This window comes from Daldinia loculata (assembly GCF_022478755.1).
Source record: "Daldinia loculata strain CBS 113971 unplaced genomic scaffold F4817scaffold_17, whole genome shotgun sequence".
NCBI classification, from domain to species: domain Eukaryota; kingdom Fungi; phylum Ascomycota; class Sordariomycetes; order Xylariales; family Hypoxylaceae; genus Daldinia; species Daldinia loculata.
Window position 1 is genome coordinate 538,675 of NW_026054871.1, and position 16,195 is coordinate 554,869.

At 48.8% G+C, this 16,195-nt stretch overlaps 6 protein-coding genes across 6 annotated transcripts; 1 reads left to right on the plus strand and 5 right to left on the minus strand.

Annotated features, from left to right (window-relative positions):
- The first annotated feature begins 371 nt into the window (after positions 1 to 371).
- Positions 372 to 1,786, plus strand: F4817DRAFT_68653 (ENOS interacting protein). Its single transcript, XM_049307764.1, has 2 exons — positions 372 to 532; positions 611 to 1,786. Exons 1-2 carry the CDS (start codon positions 523 to 525, stop codon positions 1,753 to 1,755), a joined length of 1,155 nt encoding a protein of 384 aa, XP_049160291.1. The 5' UTR covers positions 372 to 522; the 3' UTR covers positions 1,756 to 1,786.
- Positions 1,787 to 2,389: 603 nt separating this feature from the next.
- F4817DRAFT_68679 (mitochondrial carrier domain-containing protein) lies at positions 2,390 to 4,785 on the minus strand. The gene has a single exon (XM_049307765.1). The coding sequence runs from the start codon at positions 4,544 to 4,546 to the stop codon at positions 2,450 to 2,452; it is 2,097 nt and encodes a 698-aa protein (XP_049160292.1). The 5' UTR covers positions 4,547 to 4,785; the 3' UTR covers positions 2,390 to 2,449.
- Positions 4,786 to 5,539: 754 nt separating this feature from the next.
- F4817DRAFT_334329 (SCA7, zinc-binding domain-containing protein) lies at positions 5,540 to 7,746 on the minus strand. The gene is made up of 5 exons (XM_049302880.1): positions 7,570 to 7,746; positions 7,362 to 7,499; positions 6,764 to 7,291; positions 6,523 to 6,699; positions 5,540 to 6,468 (listed from the first exon to the last, which is right to left on the minus strand). Exons 1-5 carry the CDS (start codon positions 7,595 to 7,597, stop codon positions 6,062 to 6,064), a joined length of 1,278 nt encoding a protein of 425 aa, XP_049160293.1. The 5' UTR covers positions 7,598 to 7,746; the 3' UTR covers positions 5,540 to 6,061.
- Positions 7,747 to 7,960: 214 nt separating this feature from the next.
- On the minus strand, positions 7,961 to 10,237 carry F4817DRAFT_334334 (uncharacterized protein). The gene is made up of 4 exons (XM_049302881.1): positions 10,097 to 10,237; positions 9,259 to 9,861; positions 9,056 to 9,202; positions 7,961 to 9,007 (listed from the first exon to the last, which is right to left on the minus strand). The coding sequence occupies exons 1-4, from the start codon at positions 10,154 to 10,156 to the stop codon at positions 8,180 to 8,182; spliced, it is 1,638 nt and encodes a 545-aa protein (XP_049160294.1). The 5' UTR covers positions 10,157 to 10,237; the 3' UTR covers positions 7,961 to 8,179.
- Positions 10,238 to 12,789: 2,552 nt separating this feature from the next.
- F4817DRAFT_68784 (RTA1 like protein) lies at positions 12,790 to 14,450 on the minus strand. The gene is made up of 5 exons (XM_049307766.1): positions 14,097 to 14,450; positions 13,843 to 14,037; positions 13,434 to 13,792; positions 13,310 to 13,380; positions 12,790 to 13,256 (listed from the first exon to the last, which is right to left on the minus strand). The coding sequence occupies exons 1-5, from the start codon at positions 14,263 to 14,265 to the stop codon at positions 13,088 to 13,090; spliced, it is 963 nt and encodes a 320-aa protein (XP_049160295.1). The 5' UTR covers positions 14,266 to 14,450; the 3' UTR covers positions 12,790 to 13,087.
- A 798-nt stretch (positions 14,451 to 15,248) lies between these two features.
- On the minus strand, positions 15,249 to 15,905 carry F4817DRAFT_314850 (uncharacterized protein; the record flags this gene model as incomplete). Its single annotated transcript, XM_049300459.1, has 1 exon — positions 15,249 to 15,905. One exon carries the CDS (start codon positions 15,903 to 15,905, stop codon positions 15,249 to 15,251), a length of 657 nt encoding a protein of 218 aa, XP_049160296.1.
- Positions 15,906 to 16,195: the final 290 nt, after the last annotated feature.

A 16,195-nucleotide genomic window follows, 5' to 3' on the forward strand; every position in this document is an offset into this window, starting at 1 on the left:
CATGTGACTTAAGGTCCACTTATTCTAGCCAATCAAAGCTTTAGATTCTAAGGAATCATTTTTTTACAAGGAATGATTATTTTTAAAAAAATGATTATTTCGTAAACTATCGTATTAGCCATAACAAAGGTTAGAATGAGAAATATGATTCCTAGAACCCATACACTGCCGCTACGGTATATGTACGAAGTATTTAGCAGGTACCAGGTAATTAGGTAGTTATATGTACTTGAGAAGGTACCGCTCCGTAACTAACGCGGAATTCGATGACGGCTTCTTGCTACATCTGCAGGGAGATAACGATACGTTGATAGACCCCTGTAGTTACAGTACATCAATACCTGGACAAGTACCTGAATCCCTAGGTTAGGTACTTCCATTACGTTACGCCTCGAGCCTTGCAGATACAAGTAGACCTATCCACCTGCACTTTATTTAATGTTCGCGACATCAAACATGAACTCTACTAACTAGATAAATAATAAAGTATCTGTTATAATTATTTCAAGTACCATCTTCAAGATGTCCCACAGTAAGACCTCCATTTTCTAAAAGTTGCATTGACGGATCCTAAGGAGATAGACGATATCACTAACACATTTCGCTCTAGGTAAGCGGAACACGTCGCGCGCCGTCTTCACCTCCCACGAGCGGGACCTCGCCAAACGAGCATGGAGCTCGACGACGGCACGACTGTCACGCGAAAGCTTCCTCCCCTTCTCGTCCTGTGGGCTGTGCCTTGAGATAGCCCAAGACCCTGTGTCATGTGTGCACGGTGATATCTTCTGCCGCGAGTGCGCCCTGAGTAACATCCTGGCCCAGAAGAAGGAGATAAAGCGCCTCGAGAAAGTTCGCGAGCAGGGGGAGCGTGAAGCCTTGGAAGAAAGGGCGCGCCAGGAGGAAGAAGCCCGCGAGCGCGCTGTTCGCGAATTTGAGATGACACAGATTGGTCTGGATGCAAAGGCGAGGAGTAATAGCACTAATAAAGACGATAATACTACTCGGAAAGGATCAATCGATAGTCGCAATCAGAGCAGCACACCGGCGGCAGTAGAGCTACCTAATGGTAGTGGGAAGAAGCGCAAGTTCGAAATAGACGCGGAGGAATTAGTGCGGATAGCGCAAGAAGACAGGGCAAAAGCACGGAAAGCAATCGACGAAGAGAAGGCAACGAAACCTGTGTTGCCGTCGTTTTGGACGCCTTCGATAACACCATCTTCCAACACGAAAGATGCGCTTCACGAGGTAGCCAAGAAGACGAAGAGCACGCCCATATGCCCGGCGTCAAAAGACGACAGTCCACATACGTACTCACTACACACACTTGTGACAGTGAACTTCACCGAAGAGGAAGATGGAGGCGGCGAGAGCGGCAGCGGTCCAAGTAACAGGAAGAAGCGCATACGTATATGTCCATCGTGCAAGAGGGGACTAAACAATGCTTCGAAAGCACTGCTCGCGAAGCCCTGCGGCCATGTCTTGTGCCGTAACTGCGTCGATAAGTTTATGCGACCCTCGCGGCACCATCACGATCCACACGCAGCAGCAGGCGATGCTGGGAGCTTACGGTGCTATGTCTGCGAGGCAGACCTTACAGATCAGAAGGGCAGTAATGATGGGGGTAGTGAAAAGAGCAAGAAGAAGGATAAGGAGAGGATACGGCCGGGGTTAGTCGAGCTAAGGAGCGAGGGCACGGGCTTTTCGGCCGGAGGCGTAAACCAGGTGCAGAAGTCTGGTGTGGCATTTCAGTGTTAGACTTGACTGCGATATCATATGTAGAAAGAACATGGAACTCGATTATAACTATGATATTAAAATTAATTCGAGTATAGCAACGAGCTGACACCCGCTACCAATACCGGAAAACACATTATGTATATCCGACCCATCTTGCCGTACGCTATGCTTAATACCATATCCTGTTTCCCCATAGCCCATTCCCATTCCCATTCCGAAGCCCAGCCCAAAGTTGAATCATCGTAAACCTCGTACATGATGCCGCCTGTCATACACTCTTTTCGACCGGCGCCACCTCCCGACCTTTTGCAAACATGTACCTAGGTAGATTTACAATTCCCCAACTCCAGGGCCCCGAATGCCCAAAACAAACAAACCCGTCTTTTGGAATCCCCTCCGGTGTCCGAGTACAGCAAGGAGATTGAACAGGAAAGGAAAGGAAAGGAAAGGAAAGAGATGAATGACAGTCTTAGCCTATTCGTGAAGCAGCAGAATAGACTTTTCCCCCTCGGACAAAAGAAAAGAAAAAGAACGGAAAGAGGAAGATAGATCGATGTACGCATGGTGGACAGAACAGACACTTGTCCAACAAACCTCGTACAGCCCATTCTTACAGACCCCCCCCTTTTTTCCCCCAACACCCACCCCACCCCACCCCACCCCAATATTAACCCTCATCATCATCATCATCATCATCATCATCCTCATCTCATCAATAATACTTAACCCCCCTCTGCGTCCTATCAATCATATTCGCCACCACGCTCCCCCCACCATCCTCTACATCCACATCCACATCCCCGTCCTCAGCCAGAAACGACCGTCCCCCGCTATGATTCCGCGGACTACTACTCCAGCGATAGCCGTAGCCCGCCGCGGGATACGGCGTCGGCGGGGGAGACGGGAGTCGCTCGTATCGGTACCGGAGCGAGTGGAGCTGGTGCTGCGGCTCTGAGGGCGGAGGGGTTGGGGGGCGGCGAGGCGGTAGAGATGCTAGACGGAGGGGAGAGGGGGAGGAGCGCTGTGGTGGGGGGGAGGGTAGGCGTGGTGGAGGAGGAGGGGGGAGGGCGAAGGGGATGGGGGGTTCGGATTCGGATTCGGATTCGAATTCGAGAGGGGGTGGTGTTGGCGCTTCGGGTAGAGACGCTGGTGGTGATGGTGGTGGTGATTCTAGTAATGAGGACGGCGGCGATGGCGGAGGCGAGGACATTCGTACCGGAGGTGGTGGAGTGCTAGACCGGGCCTTAATCGGGGCCATCGGGGCCTCAATTATAGCCCTAGGCTCCGGCCCAGCTTCCATCCTAGCTTCCGGCGCGCTCCTAACCACAGTCTCAACCACGGTCTCAGTCCGAGTTTCGGTCCTAGTCACCGGCCTAACAACAGCTCTAGCCTCAGTCCTACCCCGAACTCCAGCTCCAGCTCCAGCCCTAGCCCTAGCCCTGCGCGCCCGGATCTCAGCCAAGACGCCCGCGACGACAAAGTACAGCTTAAAAAGCAGCTTATGCACGACATCCTTAGCCAACATCGTGGTCCCGTGGCCCAGAAAGCCCTTAACCAGCTCCCCGAAGATGCCGTCGTACAGGGCCCCGACGCCCTCGGCGCGCGCGATCTGCACGGCGGTGCCGAAGACGCTGCTCTTACCGAAGTCCTGGACCGCCCGTAGCGCGTCCGATTTGTAGTCTCTCTCGCCTCTGGGGAGCCGCTCCGGCGGTGCGACGTTCTCTTTGAAGGAGACTTTGCGGGGGACTTCTGTCTTGGGAGATATTGGCTCGTCGAAGGTGACGTGGTGTGTCTGCGTCTCCTGCGTGGGGGCCTCGACTGCTCCCTCGGGGGCTTGTGCTGCATCCCCGTTCGGGCTCTTGGGCGCGGCCGGGACGCCGTTTTGCAGTCGGGTCTTGGCGGTTTGGAACGGGTATGTGATGGTGCTGGCGATGGTCTTGCTGATAGCCGCGAGGAGGAACGTCATGTGTGCGCCGGGGTTATCCCATTTATCGGCTGAGACGGTCTTTTTCTTGAGGAACTCCTGAAGGAAAAAGGTGATACTCGGGTTTAGAGTGAGCACCAGACTAGCCGAGTATCCGGACCAGAACCCCGCGAGACCCTGCTCCTTCCGAATAGCTTCGATGATCTCCCGGACGCTGGCATCCGCATCCCTCCCCTCGCCGTCGACAAGCGAGGCCGTCTGCTTGCGGGTGACCACATTGGCGATCGGAGTCGTGAAGAGTCTCGAGCAGGCACCAGCCGCCACACCAATAGCCAATTCCTCAAGGACGCCCAGCCCCAGCCCCGACACCGACCTATCCCCTCTCCTCCTCCGCCCACGGCCACCGGCGGCGAGCCCGACGCTCCGGAACCACTCATAGAAGAGAAAGAAGAGGAAAGAGTCCAAGACAGATTTGGCTGCGTCTTGAGCTAGGCCAGTATAGAGCGCTCTCGGCCCGCCACCGGACCTCCAGATCCGCGAAAAGGCCTCGGTGATTCCGGCGTGCGTAGACTCCCGCGCCGGACCCGGAGGTGCCCCGGGCCCGGTCCCGGTCCCGATCGGACCTGTGGGAGTGGTGTCGCCGGCGCTGCTGGCGCTGCTGCTGCTGCTGCTGTTGAGTCTTTCCTCCCGACGAAATTGTCGTTGAGCTTGGAGGCGGGTAATCGCTAGAGAGAGAGGGTAGAGAGTGCATGTCGAGATGAGCGTGCCGGCGGAGCCCGAGACGGCGTGGTGTAGGGCCGGGAGGAACTTGTCTGCTGCTGCTGCTGCTGCTTCTGTTGCTACTGCTGGTGTGCCTGTGTAATTGGCGAAGCTTGGCGATGGCATGGTTGGTTGGTTTCCTTCCCAGCGCTGTAAGTGGTAGAAGGGGGACAGGTGAAAAGGAACCGTATGGTTTATATCGAAGAACAAGCCTTCCGATCTGGGTTCCGGGAAGATCTAGAACACAGTACGAGGACAAACAGGACACAAAAAAAAATATCGTCAGCAGCTACCACACCAACCGAATCTCGGATGAGACCTTGTGGCCGTGTATGTACGTTGCCTTGTAACCCTACAATGTCTATGGTGCCAAGAAGTTTGGTCGGTAGCTGATCGTGTGTCTAGAAGGAGACAAAAACCCACTAGGTTGTATATAGATTATGTAGTCAACCATGTCGTCTACCGTGCAATTATTTGTTTATTCGCCATTGGGTCGACGATGTCGCACAAGGCCGACGGCATATTGTTTGTGTGTTAGTATGTGTCGGTATGTGTTAGACGTGGGTATGGGATGCGTATGAGAGAGAAGACTTCGCGATGTGACCGAGCCGCGAGCTGGCTCGAGCGAAGAGGGGGCAACTTGAACGACGACGTCATGACCAGTTCATAGCCAGTTTATATATATACCATACCTCATGTAAGACATCTAATATATGTTGTGTTCCGCATAGTACGTAAAAGATATCGAGTAAATAGTATAGTACTCCAACTCCACCCCCCTTTATGCTTACATACATGGACATTCCCTGCCCTGCATCCTTACCATCCTTACCTCTTCTTCCTAATTGTATATCCAAACTTCGAGGCTAGCTATCCATAGACGACTCGTCTCCAATCCTTTTGCTTGTGGATGTCTACCGCACACATTTTGCACGAGGGGCTTCCCTGAGTCTACAATGTCCTATAGGATGCCAGGAAAAGGCACCCGAGAGATTGGCAAGCTTACACGTGTACAGGGTCCTCATGCTCCATCCCGCTGTGCAGCCCTTAGGTTAGGCCTACCGCCACTTCGGGCACCGACACGTGTGCCGTCACAACTCTCAACCTAAACAGCTTCTATTCCCAGTTATGTTCTTTATTGGAATTTGCTGAGTGGTATCATATGAATTCTAAATACGGCCTATCGCACCAAAAACAATTCAACGCCGGACCAAGGAGGTAGCAAATCATGGTATACCTGCTGACCTTGCCACCTTCACCTAACGCCCCCAAGTCGCTTTCCTGCTAAACAAATTCAAACCCTAAAACCACCTGCTTTGCTCTGGTATCCCCCAATAAACGCCTAATCGTGATGATGATGATAATGATGATAATGACTAGCCCACCCAAATGCATTTACCTAACTGCCCGGGTACTTACCCAACCTCGTTTACATGCCGTTATTGGGGGGGCACAAGCCTATAGGAGGTACATGCAGTTATAACGGGGATGACGCTGGCTGATTCCAACCAAGATATTGTTGCCAGAAGAAGGGAATGCAAGCTCAAACGACCTTCTTTTTAGCTGAACCCTCGTTTAGACCCTCGTTTGATATCCTTGTTTGATTTCCTCATACGATATGCCGCATGAGAGCAGCCGGTCCTAAGCTCGGCTTGCTACGGACGGTCGTCGTGAATTGGCTTGCATGCCAAAACTTGAGGACCGTCGAACGCCCATCGCGCCCATCATTCCTAGGTCTGGCTCCCCTGGCGCGTCGTCTAGGTCCATATTCGTATCGGTATGGTTTTCGGGGAGCTTCTGAGCACCAAATCCAACCACCTTGAATATGTTGGTACGCCCGCCATTGGTTGCCGTGTGGAGCTGTTCACGAAGACGCGCTAGTTGATAAGTTCTCCTGATAGGCTCAAAAACGGGCGGCGGCAAGACGGGCTGTGGATTCCATCGTGCTAGTGCGCTCATGACAGCAGCAGTCTCCTCATCAGAGTCGACTGGTCCGGCATTAGCGTCGTCGTCGTCCTCTAATGGAGCGTTTGCATCCAATGCGGCCTCTGTTGCCTATTAGTCGTCATGGTTAAATGCCTAACCAGTGTTCTATGTCTTACTTTGTTGTTTCGCCTGGTTCTTCTTTTGATACGCAGCAAGTAGCATATCGTAAGGAAGTGATCGACCGGCGACGGCACGCTTGGCTCCCATGCTATGGCTTTTGCATGTTAAAGATCGCGCACATGGTTGCCCGTTGGGCAATATAACACCACATTGCTTCTCAACATCAACGGGGCCTAGATCAGTTAGACACGACTGATATGGTTCGACGGTAAGGATGCGTAGTGGTTAGATAGGTACCTTTAGGCTTGGGAACCTTTGGCTTCGGCTCCTCTTTCTTTTTCTTATTCTTTGGTCCCTTCTCGGCATCACCGTCGGCCTTTCGTTTCTTGCCCTTTGGCTCACCGTCCGGCTTCTTACCACCTACCTTCTTAGTTGCTTTCCCACTAGTTCCCTTTTTCTCGGGCGAACCGTCATCATCATCATCGCTGTCATCATTCATCTTAGCATCTCCATCCTCGTCGGCTTTGCGAGCTTCCTCTTCCCGCGCTTGTTCCTTTGCTCGTTCTCTCGCCTCCCTAGCCTCTTTTTTGCGCTGGGCTTTCTCTTTCTTGATTCGTAGGCATTGCGCAATATGTTCCTTCGCTGCAGTTTTGATAATGCCCTTTTTGCAGTGTTTACATTGTTGGAGATTAAGATTATCTTCGAGAGGCCGTCCGGTCGCAAAGGTCTCGCGGGAGGTTTCGTCTAACTGGTTGACCACGGGTCCGGGAGACGGGACGCCAACGATGACGGAAGGGTTCTCGGAGGGTTTAGATTTCTTATCATCTACATAATAGAATAATACTTAGAAGCTGTTGGCGCTCCAAAGAGAGTATAGGGTTTAGGCGCAACGTACCATCGGCAACGCTACCATCTCTCCAATTGCCGGGTTTTAATTGCTTCGGTACAGGCTTCTTAAGTTTGATTATACCGTTTGGCCTATCTCGTATGACTTTCTTTGAGGCGACGTTAATTGTACCTTCGTCATCGGGACCTAGAACGTGGGGCGAGCATTCGTGTCAACACGGCGCGCTGCGCAGTCAAGTCTGCGAATTACTACATACCTTTGCGCCCCTCTCCGCCGCTCACCATTTTGATAGGTATTTGAATTTTTTTCGGTTACATTTATTTTTGTATGGGTTATAGGATGGTGCTATTAGCACAGATTAAATAAGAGGTGATGGAAACGTCGTAGGTAACGACTTATGGATAGGTAGTTTGAAGATAGATAGCAGTTGTTGTATGTATGATTGAAGAGGCGTTAAAGCTAAGGCTCTCGGACCACTTGAAGACGCCCCGATAAGATCTTATCGCTTCGTTAGCTTACCCGTAGAATTACCGCAGAGAGTGTCTCTTGTGCACGGACCCACAAGTTACCTAATGGTAGGTACATAAGGTACTTGTAGTTACATTAGGATGTAGTTCAGATACTTATTTTCATCAAAAGGCTGAAAATAATTCAAGTGAACTGTTATTTGCAGACGAATATAACTTTGAGGGTATTTTTGAAAACCTAGTCTTACCGACCTGTATAATGCCATTCGCCTATATGCCCTCCCTAAATATACCCAATAACTAAATCACCAAGTCAAAGTACTTCCCCATAGCTTAGCCACGCCCATAGATGCCTTTCCAGATATAGCGCTTATATATAATCAACATCCAAGTCATTCATTATATCCGCCTTTGGCCGTCCTCCTCTTCTAACTTTACTTTATGCCCGACCACCTCTTTATCTAATTTGGATCGGTGCTGTTCCATGATTTCTGACAAGGCCTTTGCGTGTAACATTCCCATCTGCCTCCAAACCACTTGCATCACGTTATAAGCCCAGTCCCAAAACTCCGGCGGGACGTTCGGAGCGCAACCAGCGACTTTTAAGTGCCAGAGAAGGCTGGGTACTCCTACCGCTCCAGAATTGCCATATCCATCCGCCTCAAACTCTCGAGTCACTTCGGGGTCAAGCGTTGGATGGTGCCAATGTGAAGGTACACTTATAAGAATATCCTCGGCTAGTCGTTCAATAGTGGCGTAACATTTTACTCTCCGAGGAGCTGGTAGGGTTCGACTGCTCGAAATAGGATAGGTGCTCATAAATTTGACAAGCTTTTGGTTAGTGAGAACATGAGCCCAACGGTAATGATTCCATATCCTGGCAGCCCATATCACATTATACTTGTGCCACTTTCCGCGAAAGACCGCTTCTGGCGGATACTCTCCCCTATTTTCCGTAAAGGAAAAAACTTCTAGGAGCCGCCTTTCCAAGCCATCAAACGTATTATCCAATTGAATAAATTGTCGTATAATATCATCTACGGCCGGACGCCCGTCGGTGTATACTGTGTGCTCGAATGTCGCTGACAGTTGGAGAAGTCGAACCATAGCGAGAGCCAAATCGACAGAACAACTTTCTGGGACTCCTTGCATCATCTGCTTACAGAATTTTAGAGTCTCGAAGAAACCAGGTGGAAGAGGCGTGCTTGTCGCTTGATAGGGAATGAACTAGGATAGTTAGTAGGTAGATGAGATAAGATATGGCAAATACAATACCATTGAAAATAATAATTGTAATATACCATGCACACCTCCATTAGGGGCCTGCGGAAGAGGTAGTACAGATCGCAATACAGCCACTGCCCCATTAACGTGTGTGCTAGCTAAACCCACTGCCACTCTAGATCCTTTACCTTGGACGACCTATATATAGTAAGTGTTACGTACTCGAATATAATTATTTCCAGGTATCAATTTACCTCAAATAAAGCGAGCGTTACGACGCTCCGAAGGCGAGCTACAAGGCCTGCAGGATCATTACTAGCAATTAGCTGTCCGGTTTGCTTCAGAGATGCGACGTATTTAGAACGCGCAACTAGGTTCATATTCTTGTTCCCTAGCAGGTTAGACAGTCCTGCGAGACCTACGGCTATCATAACGTTCTGGGCGGCATCTGCCCTCGAAAAATACGTCGCTACCTGCTCGCTTGTTCTTGGGGAGTCGGGATGGTGCATAAGATAGCGATTGATGTAAAACTGCAGGCCCTGCTGTTCCATATTTAAATCTACCTTCTTAGGTATCTTTGCGGGAACAAGCTCAGGTGGCGGCAACGAACTACTCTCCGGCGGACTATCTGAAGCACTACTCGACGACTCGTCTGTCCACGCTGAGGCCGAGGCTGAAGTCGAAACGAAACTTCCGCTTTGCTCAGCAGGAGACCCCGAAGAGCCCCATTGGGCATGTGCTTTTTGTATAACCTTGCTACTCTCATCTCGAAACATAAGAGATAACTGGTCTCGATAACCCGGGCATTTCTTGCCCACGCGAATGCATTGTGAGCATTCTGGGCGTTTCTTATCGCACTACGATCTCTTAGTTAATTATGGGCCAGTTCATCTATTACGGTCCCGACCGATTGGATCGATTGAGGTGGATGCAGACGACACAGCTGAACCTTGCGGCATCTCGGATATGATGCCGCCTAGTACATCTTGCCTCAGCTGCAGGGCAAGGCAGGGCAAGGCAGGACAGGACAGGGAAGGCGGATGCATGTGTTTAATGTGTTTGTGTTTGGTGAGGTTGTGAGCGCATACGCACCTTTATACGTCGGGTTCGACAGTTTTGACACCCCTGAGAAGCCTTTCCACAATAAACCATTGTGCGAAAACTCCAGGATAGGCAAGCTGAACGAACAAATCAGAGTGGTGTATTGTCTTAGTTGCGCGTGCCGAGTCGTTTGCCTCCGTAAGTTGGCAGCCGCCGTTGGTCAATATTGCGGCTGGCAGGTATCGAAAAGGGAAAGCAATTCGTCAAAGTCGTGGGGAACAAGAAGGATCATGATCATGCTAGGACTAGCGGCATTAATTTTGCTTTTTCTCCCTTCTATCCCGTCCGCCACTTGTATAAAAGGATCGCTCGATGCCACTCCGGATCTTGCTAACTTCGTTCCTGAAGCCCCCGAGGCGGATTTTCACCGAGTCCGGACGGAGACGCTTCACGTGCCTTCGAGATCGAAAATCGGCGGCGAGCGCACGGCGTTTTTGTAACAACGTTTAATATAACTTGAAAACCAACCACCAATAACAAGATTTGAATAATATAGTCTAGCTGAGTCGCGATTTTATCTTATATAAGTTAAGTTACTCGGTACTATGCAAAGAGAATACTCGATAAGAAGCAGAGAGTGCTGAAGCTCAGAAGGGGGAACCAAGAGCTGGGTAGGTAGCCGTGATGGGGTCTCACGGTATTCGGCAATAGTTATACGGTATATCCGACCTTGTATCGTCTGAGAGAGGCTGAGATGTGAGAAGCGTTGGTTAATCAAAATCCTTCAAAGTGACCAGTAAGTGACCAGTCTGCCAGTCTAATACCGAATATCTCATGTATCTATTAGTAATACATGCCTGCATGGGGGCTTTCCCTTTTTTATTTTTTATTTCCTTCTTCACGCTTCTGCTTTCTTATTAGAATACATACCTAGACCTACATAATAGGGAGGTATGTTAGGTACGGGTACGTAGGTATTTCACCTACGGAGACTTGGGGGTTGTTTGAAACTCGTCCAATGTCGAAAGAGACATGAAAAAAAAAAAAAGAATGCTACCGAATAGGAACTTCCCCGCTTTCCTTTAGACCCAATCGTCAGTTTGGTGTGGGGGTGAAAGGTACGTAGATTGACATGGGTTTTAACATGGGTTAACATGCATGTAGTTTACGGATTACATAGGTTTTTACATAAGCGAATGCGATACATGTTTTGGATCGGCCGTGGATCAGAGGTTAAACATCCTAGCAAGTCAGACAGCCCTGAACGGAATTACCAGGCTGCCAGGCAAGAACAAACAAGACTACCCTAGCAGCCTATGTAGGCAAAGCCAGGGTTAAAGCTTCTCGGGTTCTATGTATATTCCACACTATGTACGCATACATTTGGTAGGCGGGATCCGCTGGTATTGCTGGGCAAAGTCGCAACGGATAATCAACTTAAATAGGTAGGTACATCCATACATCGAGCATCGAGATGTATCAAATGTTTACCCGCGCTAATTCATAAACCTCATTAATATAGGAACCTTAATAGCATTTACATAGGTACTTGGGTACATGCTACGTGCATACTTTTGATTAATTCATACATGTATAAGTCTCCTGTGCAGCTTCGAGTATTAAAAGCTTCTTTTTTTCCTCCTTACATAAATTACCCCAACTGGGCTTTTATTAAGGCTACTATCTCAACATCCTTCCTCTTACATATCAACACTATTACTCAGAGCGCAGCACACTTTCGCCCAGGGCTGAGGGCATCGTCTAGGGCTTGTAACCGGGTGCTACGTTGCGAGAATCCGGGTGCCATTTTCCGACGTGACGTAACCCCGAGGGGTCGAGGGACTTCATTGTAAGGTATTAGAAAGTCGAGCGAGTGAAGTAGATACCTGGCCAGGTTGTTAAGTCTCTTCGGGCTTTTCTCGCATTGCTACCAATTCATCGTCCCACAGAAACTCTCAAATGCTTAACCTACCTAGCTTTCTCATAAAGCTTCCTCCAAAGCTCTAGAATTCACCGCTTCTAGATCGGCGAAGAAAAATAAATACCAATCCTTAAGTCCAATCCTTAAGTGCGAAGAGTGAAGGTACCCGAGCTTTTAATTGGTCCCCGTATCGTCTAGGATGTTAGCACGGCGCCGAGAGGGGTCTTGAAGACTCAAGTTTGTCACACCCTAGGTCCAGCCCAGGCCCCAGGGTAAGAAGGGGATTTTTTCAAACCAAAAAACTCCGAACCCGGGATCTTCCTATTGACAGCTCATCCCTGACAAAATATGGCATTGCTATCACTTTTATTACCTACTATGGTACATAATGGCTGCCTGCCTGACTTGTGTACATGTAGGTATGCATCGCTTTTCCGTTACAGTGCAGGTAACACTTCTGCACCTGTCAAACTCTCACGGCCCAGTACGCACTCATCAGTCACATTACCATTAGGCCCAGCTTGATGAATATCATCCAATCGTCCGGTGTCAAGATAAGGCGAACAGGCTAGTTTCGGGAGATCGAGTGGTCTGTGATCACAATTTCTCCTTGCTTGTCTGTGTCGTACATGTCGTACTTCGGAAAATAAACGCGGGTGACAGCGTCTCGTCTGGTTTCAAACAAAGGCACATTGTATCTTTGTCACACACGTAACGAATAAGATGTCCCCAAAAAACTTCAATTGATCATTGGCTGACTGTGCCTCAGACTACAGTAGTGTTGGTATGGGCAAATATGACAGGCATGATACTGCCCTTGTTTCTTGTATTCTAGGTGCTCGTGTTGATGACGACAGTTTAATGGCTAGCTGCCATCAAATCCGTATCAGAAATATCCACATATTCAGCTACCTAGTTTGGTGAATATGTGCACCTCCTTTCTATGATGAGCGCCTGGACAGTAACCCTTTTATTTAACCAATAACTGGGTTTTGTATTGAATTGCAATCATATGCCTTGGCAATATTGCATGACTTGACCCTAGCAGGGTTGGATATAGAAGAAGCAAAAGAAAAGATAAGTTAACTGGAAGACAAGCTACCATAACCCGTCTATTATGTCTATGTTCCTTGTAACTCGATAGCCGAGCCCTCATCGCTCGACGCTTCCCCAATGTCGACTGGTTGTTTAGGGATTCTAAAGCCCATGAACGGGAGATATGACCCAGGGAAGAGGAAGCAGAAGCTACATACAACTAGGAACACGGGCAATGTGTCCAAGACGTACATGCTACACGGTGTTAGCCTACAAGGAGATATCATACGTAGGCTTCGGTCACTCACAAATACTCATGCTGCGATATGGAGCTGTTTGAGCCTTCGGCGAATTCGACTACACGGAATACAGACCGGATCTGGGAAGCAATGTCAGAAGGCTTACATTAACAAGTATTTCTTAGGGTCTTACTAGAATCAAAATACAAGATGCGTTGACTGCATATAGGAGGTGTCTCCAGTTTCGGTTTATCTTTCGTGACAACCCTTTGACCAAGACCGACTTTCCTCCGTCAGTTGTCTCAAGCTTCGACAAAAGACTCGCCTCGAATCGTTGCGAAGTAAAATGAAAGCGAGCGGCAATTACTGTGAAAAGCCCAAACGCTGCGATTTGTATAGCGAGGCCTATAAGTGCGACATTCTTTCCCATATTTATTTTGTCCTCGGCGTCCTCGTCTGTCACTTCAGTACTCGAGACGGAAACGGCGCCAACGAGCTGAACAAGGAGAGAGATCACGTCGAAGGTGACGAAAATGGGCGTGATCCACCGAGCTACAATAGTTAGTATGGAGGGTCGGATGGGAGTTTGAATAAGTACATACGCGGAATCCAGAAGAGTCTTGTCGTCCTTTCTTGGGCGGGGACAACATGAAAAACGATACGGCCAAAGACGACATATATGACTCCGGCCATGAGAACAGGGGCGAGAATGATTACGCAGAATTGTATCGCGTATAAGTTCAGGTTAGTAGGATTGCCAGCAGACGCAATTCGAACTGCATATCCAACTACTTCCACTATTGTTGACGCATTAGAATATTTACGGCGCTATATCAAAGGCCACCAAAGAGCTTACTGAGTATCGCTAGCAGCTGTACTGTCCACGCCCAAGCTCTTTTTCGAATAGTCAAAACAGAAGACCAAACAAGAGTTATCCCGAATAGGGCGAGGCATACTCCAGCCACGGCCTCCGATGGGTCGTAGGGATAAAAGGAGATGTCATCTAATGATACACCAGACGACATATTAGCGGCCTCAATCCAGGACAATTTGGATTTAAATAAGAGGCATGTAATTAAAGTAATCGGGTTTCAATAACTTTCAGGTATGTACAGAGGCAGGAAAAAAAACGAACATTCAATTTCCAACATAATCAAGTTCTGGGAAGGTCCTCATTTTCTTTATAATACTTAATAGAACTTATACCATAGGAAGGGCTCCGCCACCGCCATGTGTTACCACTATATTGAAGCCATTGGCTACGATGTGTAACGCCACAAGATGCGGAAGATCGCGAATCCTACCAGGCTTCAACATAACGACTTGAGATCGCCCACCGGCTCGCTTTCGGAAGAGGACCGGTCGCAGATCTCATAGCGATATATGCCGTCAGCAAATGTACCCCGTCCTGACTTTAATATTACTGGTTTCTTGCTTATGTGTAGTGACGTTTGTCATTTTTGCTCCATTGGCGCTGGGCGGCGAGCTGAGGCTCTATCGATTCACTAATGCTGATAACCTTCCCAAGATGATTATAATTAATTTCCTTTTGTACCGCCACTCTTGTTGTTGTTGGACGAAAATAATTGGAATACTTATTCTTGAGGATCTTATGGACCTCCTATGTAGGTAGTAATCACAATATTTAAGTGCGCCTCGTTTCATACTCGAAAATTCAGGTATAAGACTTTTACATCCGCCGAACTTCTCGTAGCAGAATGTTTATAACTAGTACCTTTTTTTTCCCAGTCTTATTCCTACGTTTGAAATAGATACAATGGAAGAGATTCGCAAAAAGGGGCGGTTGTTAATGCAGCTTTATCGGATGCAAGCAGCGAGTAATTGCTCGTTAAGCCACCGCCTTTTGACAATATTAAATGACCAGTTAAAAAAGAAATGTCGAACTGCTCATTTTTTGACTCTTGGATTTTCCGATGTTAATGGTCAGTTCTAACTTCCCCCCTAAAGACCTTGTAGCTATTGCGCCTAGCTACACAATGGAAACTTCTCATAGGTTCCAACTACTAACCCAGTTTCGTAGCATTTCCCCGTTCAGGGCGGGTATGCTAGTTTTCGAGTACCTTATAGCCTGGTCTGTTGCATATGTTGCAGATTCTGTCCCATCACCCAGTTCCTCGAGAAAGTCTAGCATAGTCAGCGCAGGCACTCTAGCAATATCTTCGACGCTTGGGTCCTCAATGTCCCTAAGCTTCTTAGTCCATTCCTTTAGGGGCACTGTATCCGCGACGCCGAGAAACTCACGTAGGATGTCGACGAGTAGCTCCCAGCGTTGTGGTCTAGGATGACAGATATGGTAAAATTGCGCCTCCTGTTGAACTGGGCGGGTAATGAGGTCCCGTATCATCTCAGCAGCAACGTCGACAGGAACCCAGTTAATTGCTGTGACGTTCTCGGGAATGCATTTCGTAGTCCTCACCGTGCGTATCAGAGCAGAGAGCCAAGCTTGGTCAGTCCACTTACCAGGCTTCCCAGGAGAAGGTCCACCAAGCTGGCAGACCCGTATGATGGATACCGGAATGCCGGACACTTTAATTGCGGCTGTGAGTAGGCGCTCAGCTGCATGTTTGGACTGTCCATAGCCCATGTCCAAGGAAGCCAAGGGATCTGAAATAGGAGCTTCAGGTGCCGTGGTAGTCGTGGCCATTCTACTGACTGAGGAAACAGAACTGACGAATACGATGCGGATATTGCGCTTGCTAACGGCCGCAAGCTCAATTGTACTTACAGTAGCCCTTAAGAACGGATGATACGAGCGAATTGAGAGGCCGAAATCAAGCCCCCATGCGTTGTATATAATAGTGTCGACCTCGTTGGCGATTTCTTCGTATGATGTTCAAGACCAAAACGCGGCAGCCCAATATCAATTCTTATATACTTCAGTTTATGTAGAAGTGGTACCGATCCTGATGAATGAAGCACAGCTACTGGTTCATT

What these genes read in the sequence shown, in the direction of transcription:
- F4817DRAFT_68679 (XM_049307765.1), bottom strand. Translation starts at nt 4,546, where the DNA reads ATGCCATCGCCAAGCTTCGCCAATTACACAGGCACACCAGCAGTAGCA.
- F4817DRAFT_334329 (XM_049302880.1), bottom strand. Translation starts at nt 7,597, where the DNA reads ATGGTGAGCGGCGGAGAGGGGCGCAAAG. An exon ending in AGATGGTAGCGTTGCCGATG is followed by an intron (nt 7,292 to 7,361) that starts GTACGTTGCGCC and finishes TCTATTATGTAG; the next exon opens with ATGATAAGAAATCTAAACCC. An exon ending in AAAGGTTCCCAAGCCTAAAG is followed by an intron (nt 6,700 to 6,763) that starts GTACCTATCTAA and finishes TAACTGATCTAG; the next exon opens with GCCCCGTTGATGTTGAGAAG.
- F4817DRAFT_334334 (XM_049302881.1), bottom strand. Translation starts at nt 10,156, where the DNA reads ATGGTTTATTGTGGAAAGGCTTCTCAGGGGTGTCAAAACTGTCGAACC. An exon ending in GTCGAACCCGACGTATAAAG is followed by an intron (nt 9,862 to 10,096) that starts GTGCGTATGCGC and finishes AAGAGATCGTAG; the next exon opens with TGCGATAAGAAACGCCCAGA. An exon ending in TAACGCTCGCTTTATTTGAG is followed by an intron (nt 9,203 to 9,258) that starts GTAAATTGATAC and finishes TACTATATATAG; the next exon opens with GTCGTCCAAGGTAAAGGATC.
- F4817DRAFT_68784 (XM_049307766.1), bottom strand. Translation starts at nt 14,265, where the DNA reads ATGTCGTCTGGTGTATCATTAGATGACATCTCCTTTTATCCCTACGAC. An exon ending in ACAGCTGCTAGCGATACTCA is followed by an intron (nt 14,038 to 14,096) that starts GTAAGCTCTTTG and finishes CGTCAACAATAG; the next exon opens with TGGAAGTAGTTGGATATGCA. An exon ending in ATATCGCAGCATGAGTATTT is followed by an intron (nt 13,257 to 13,309) that starts GTGAGTGACCGA and finishes AACACCGTGTAG; the next exon opens with CATGTACGTCTTGGACACAT.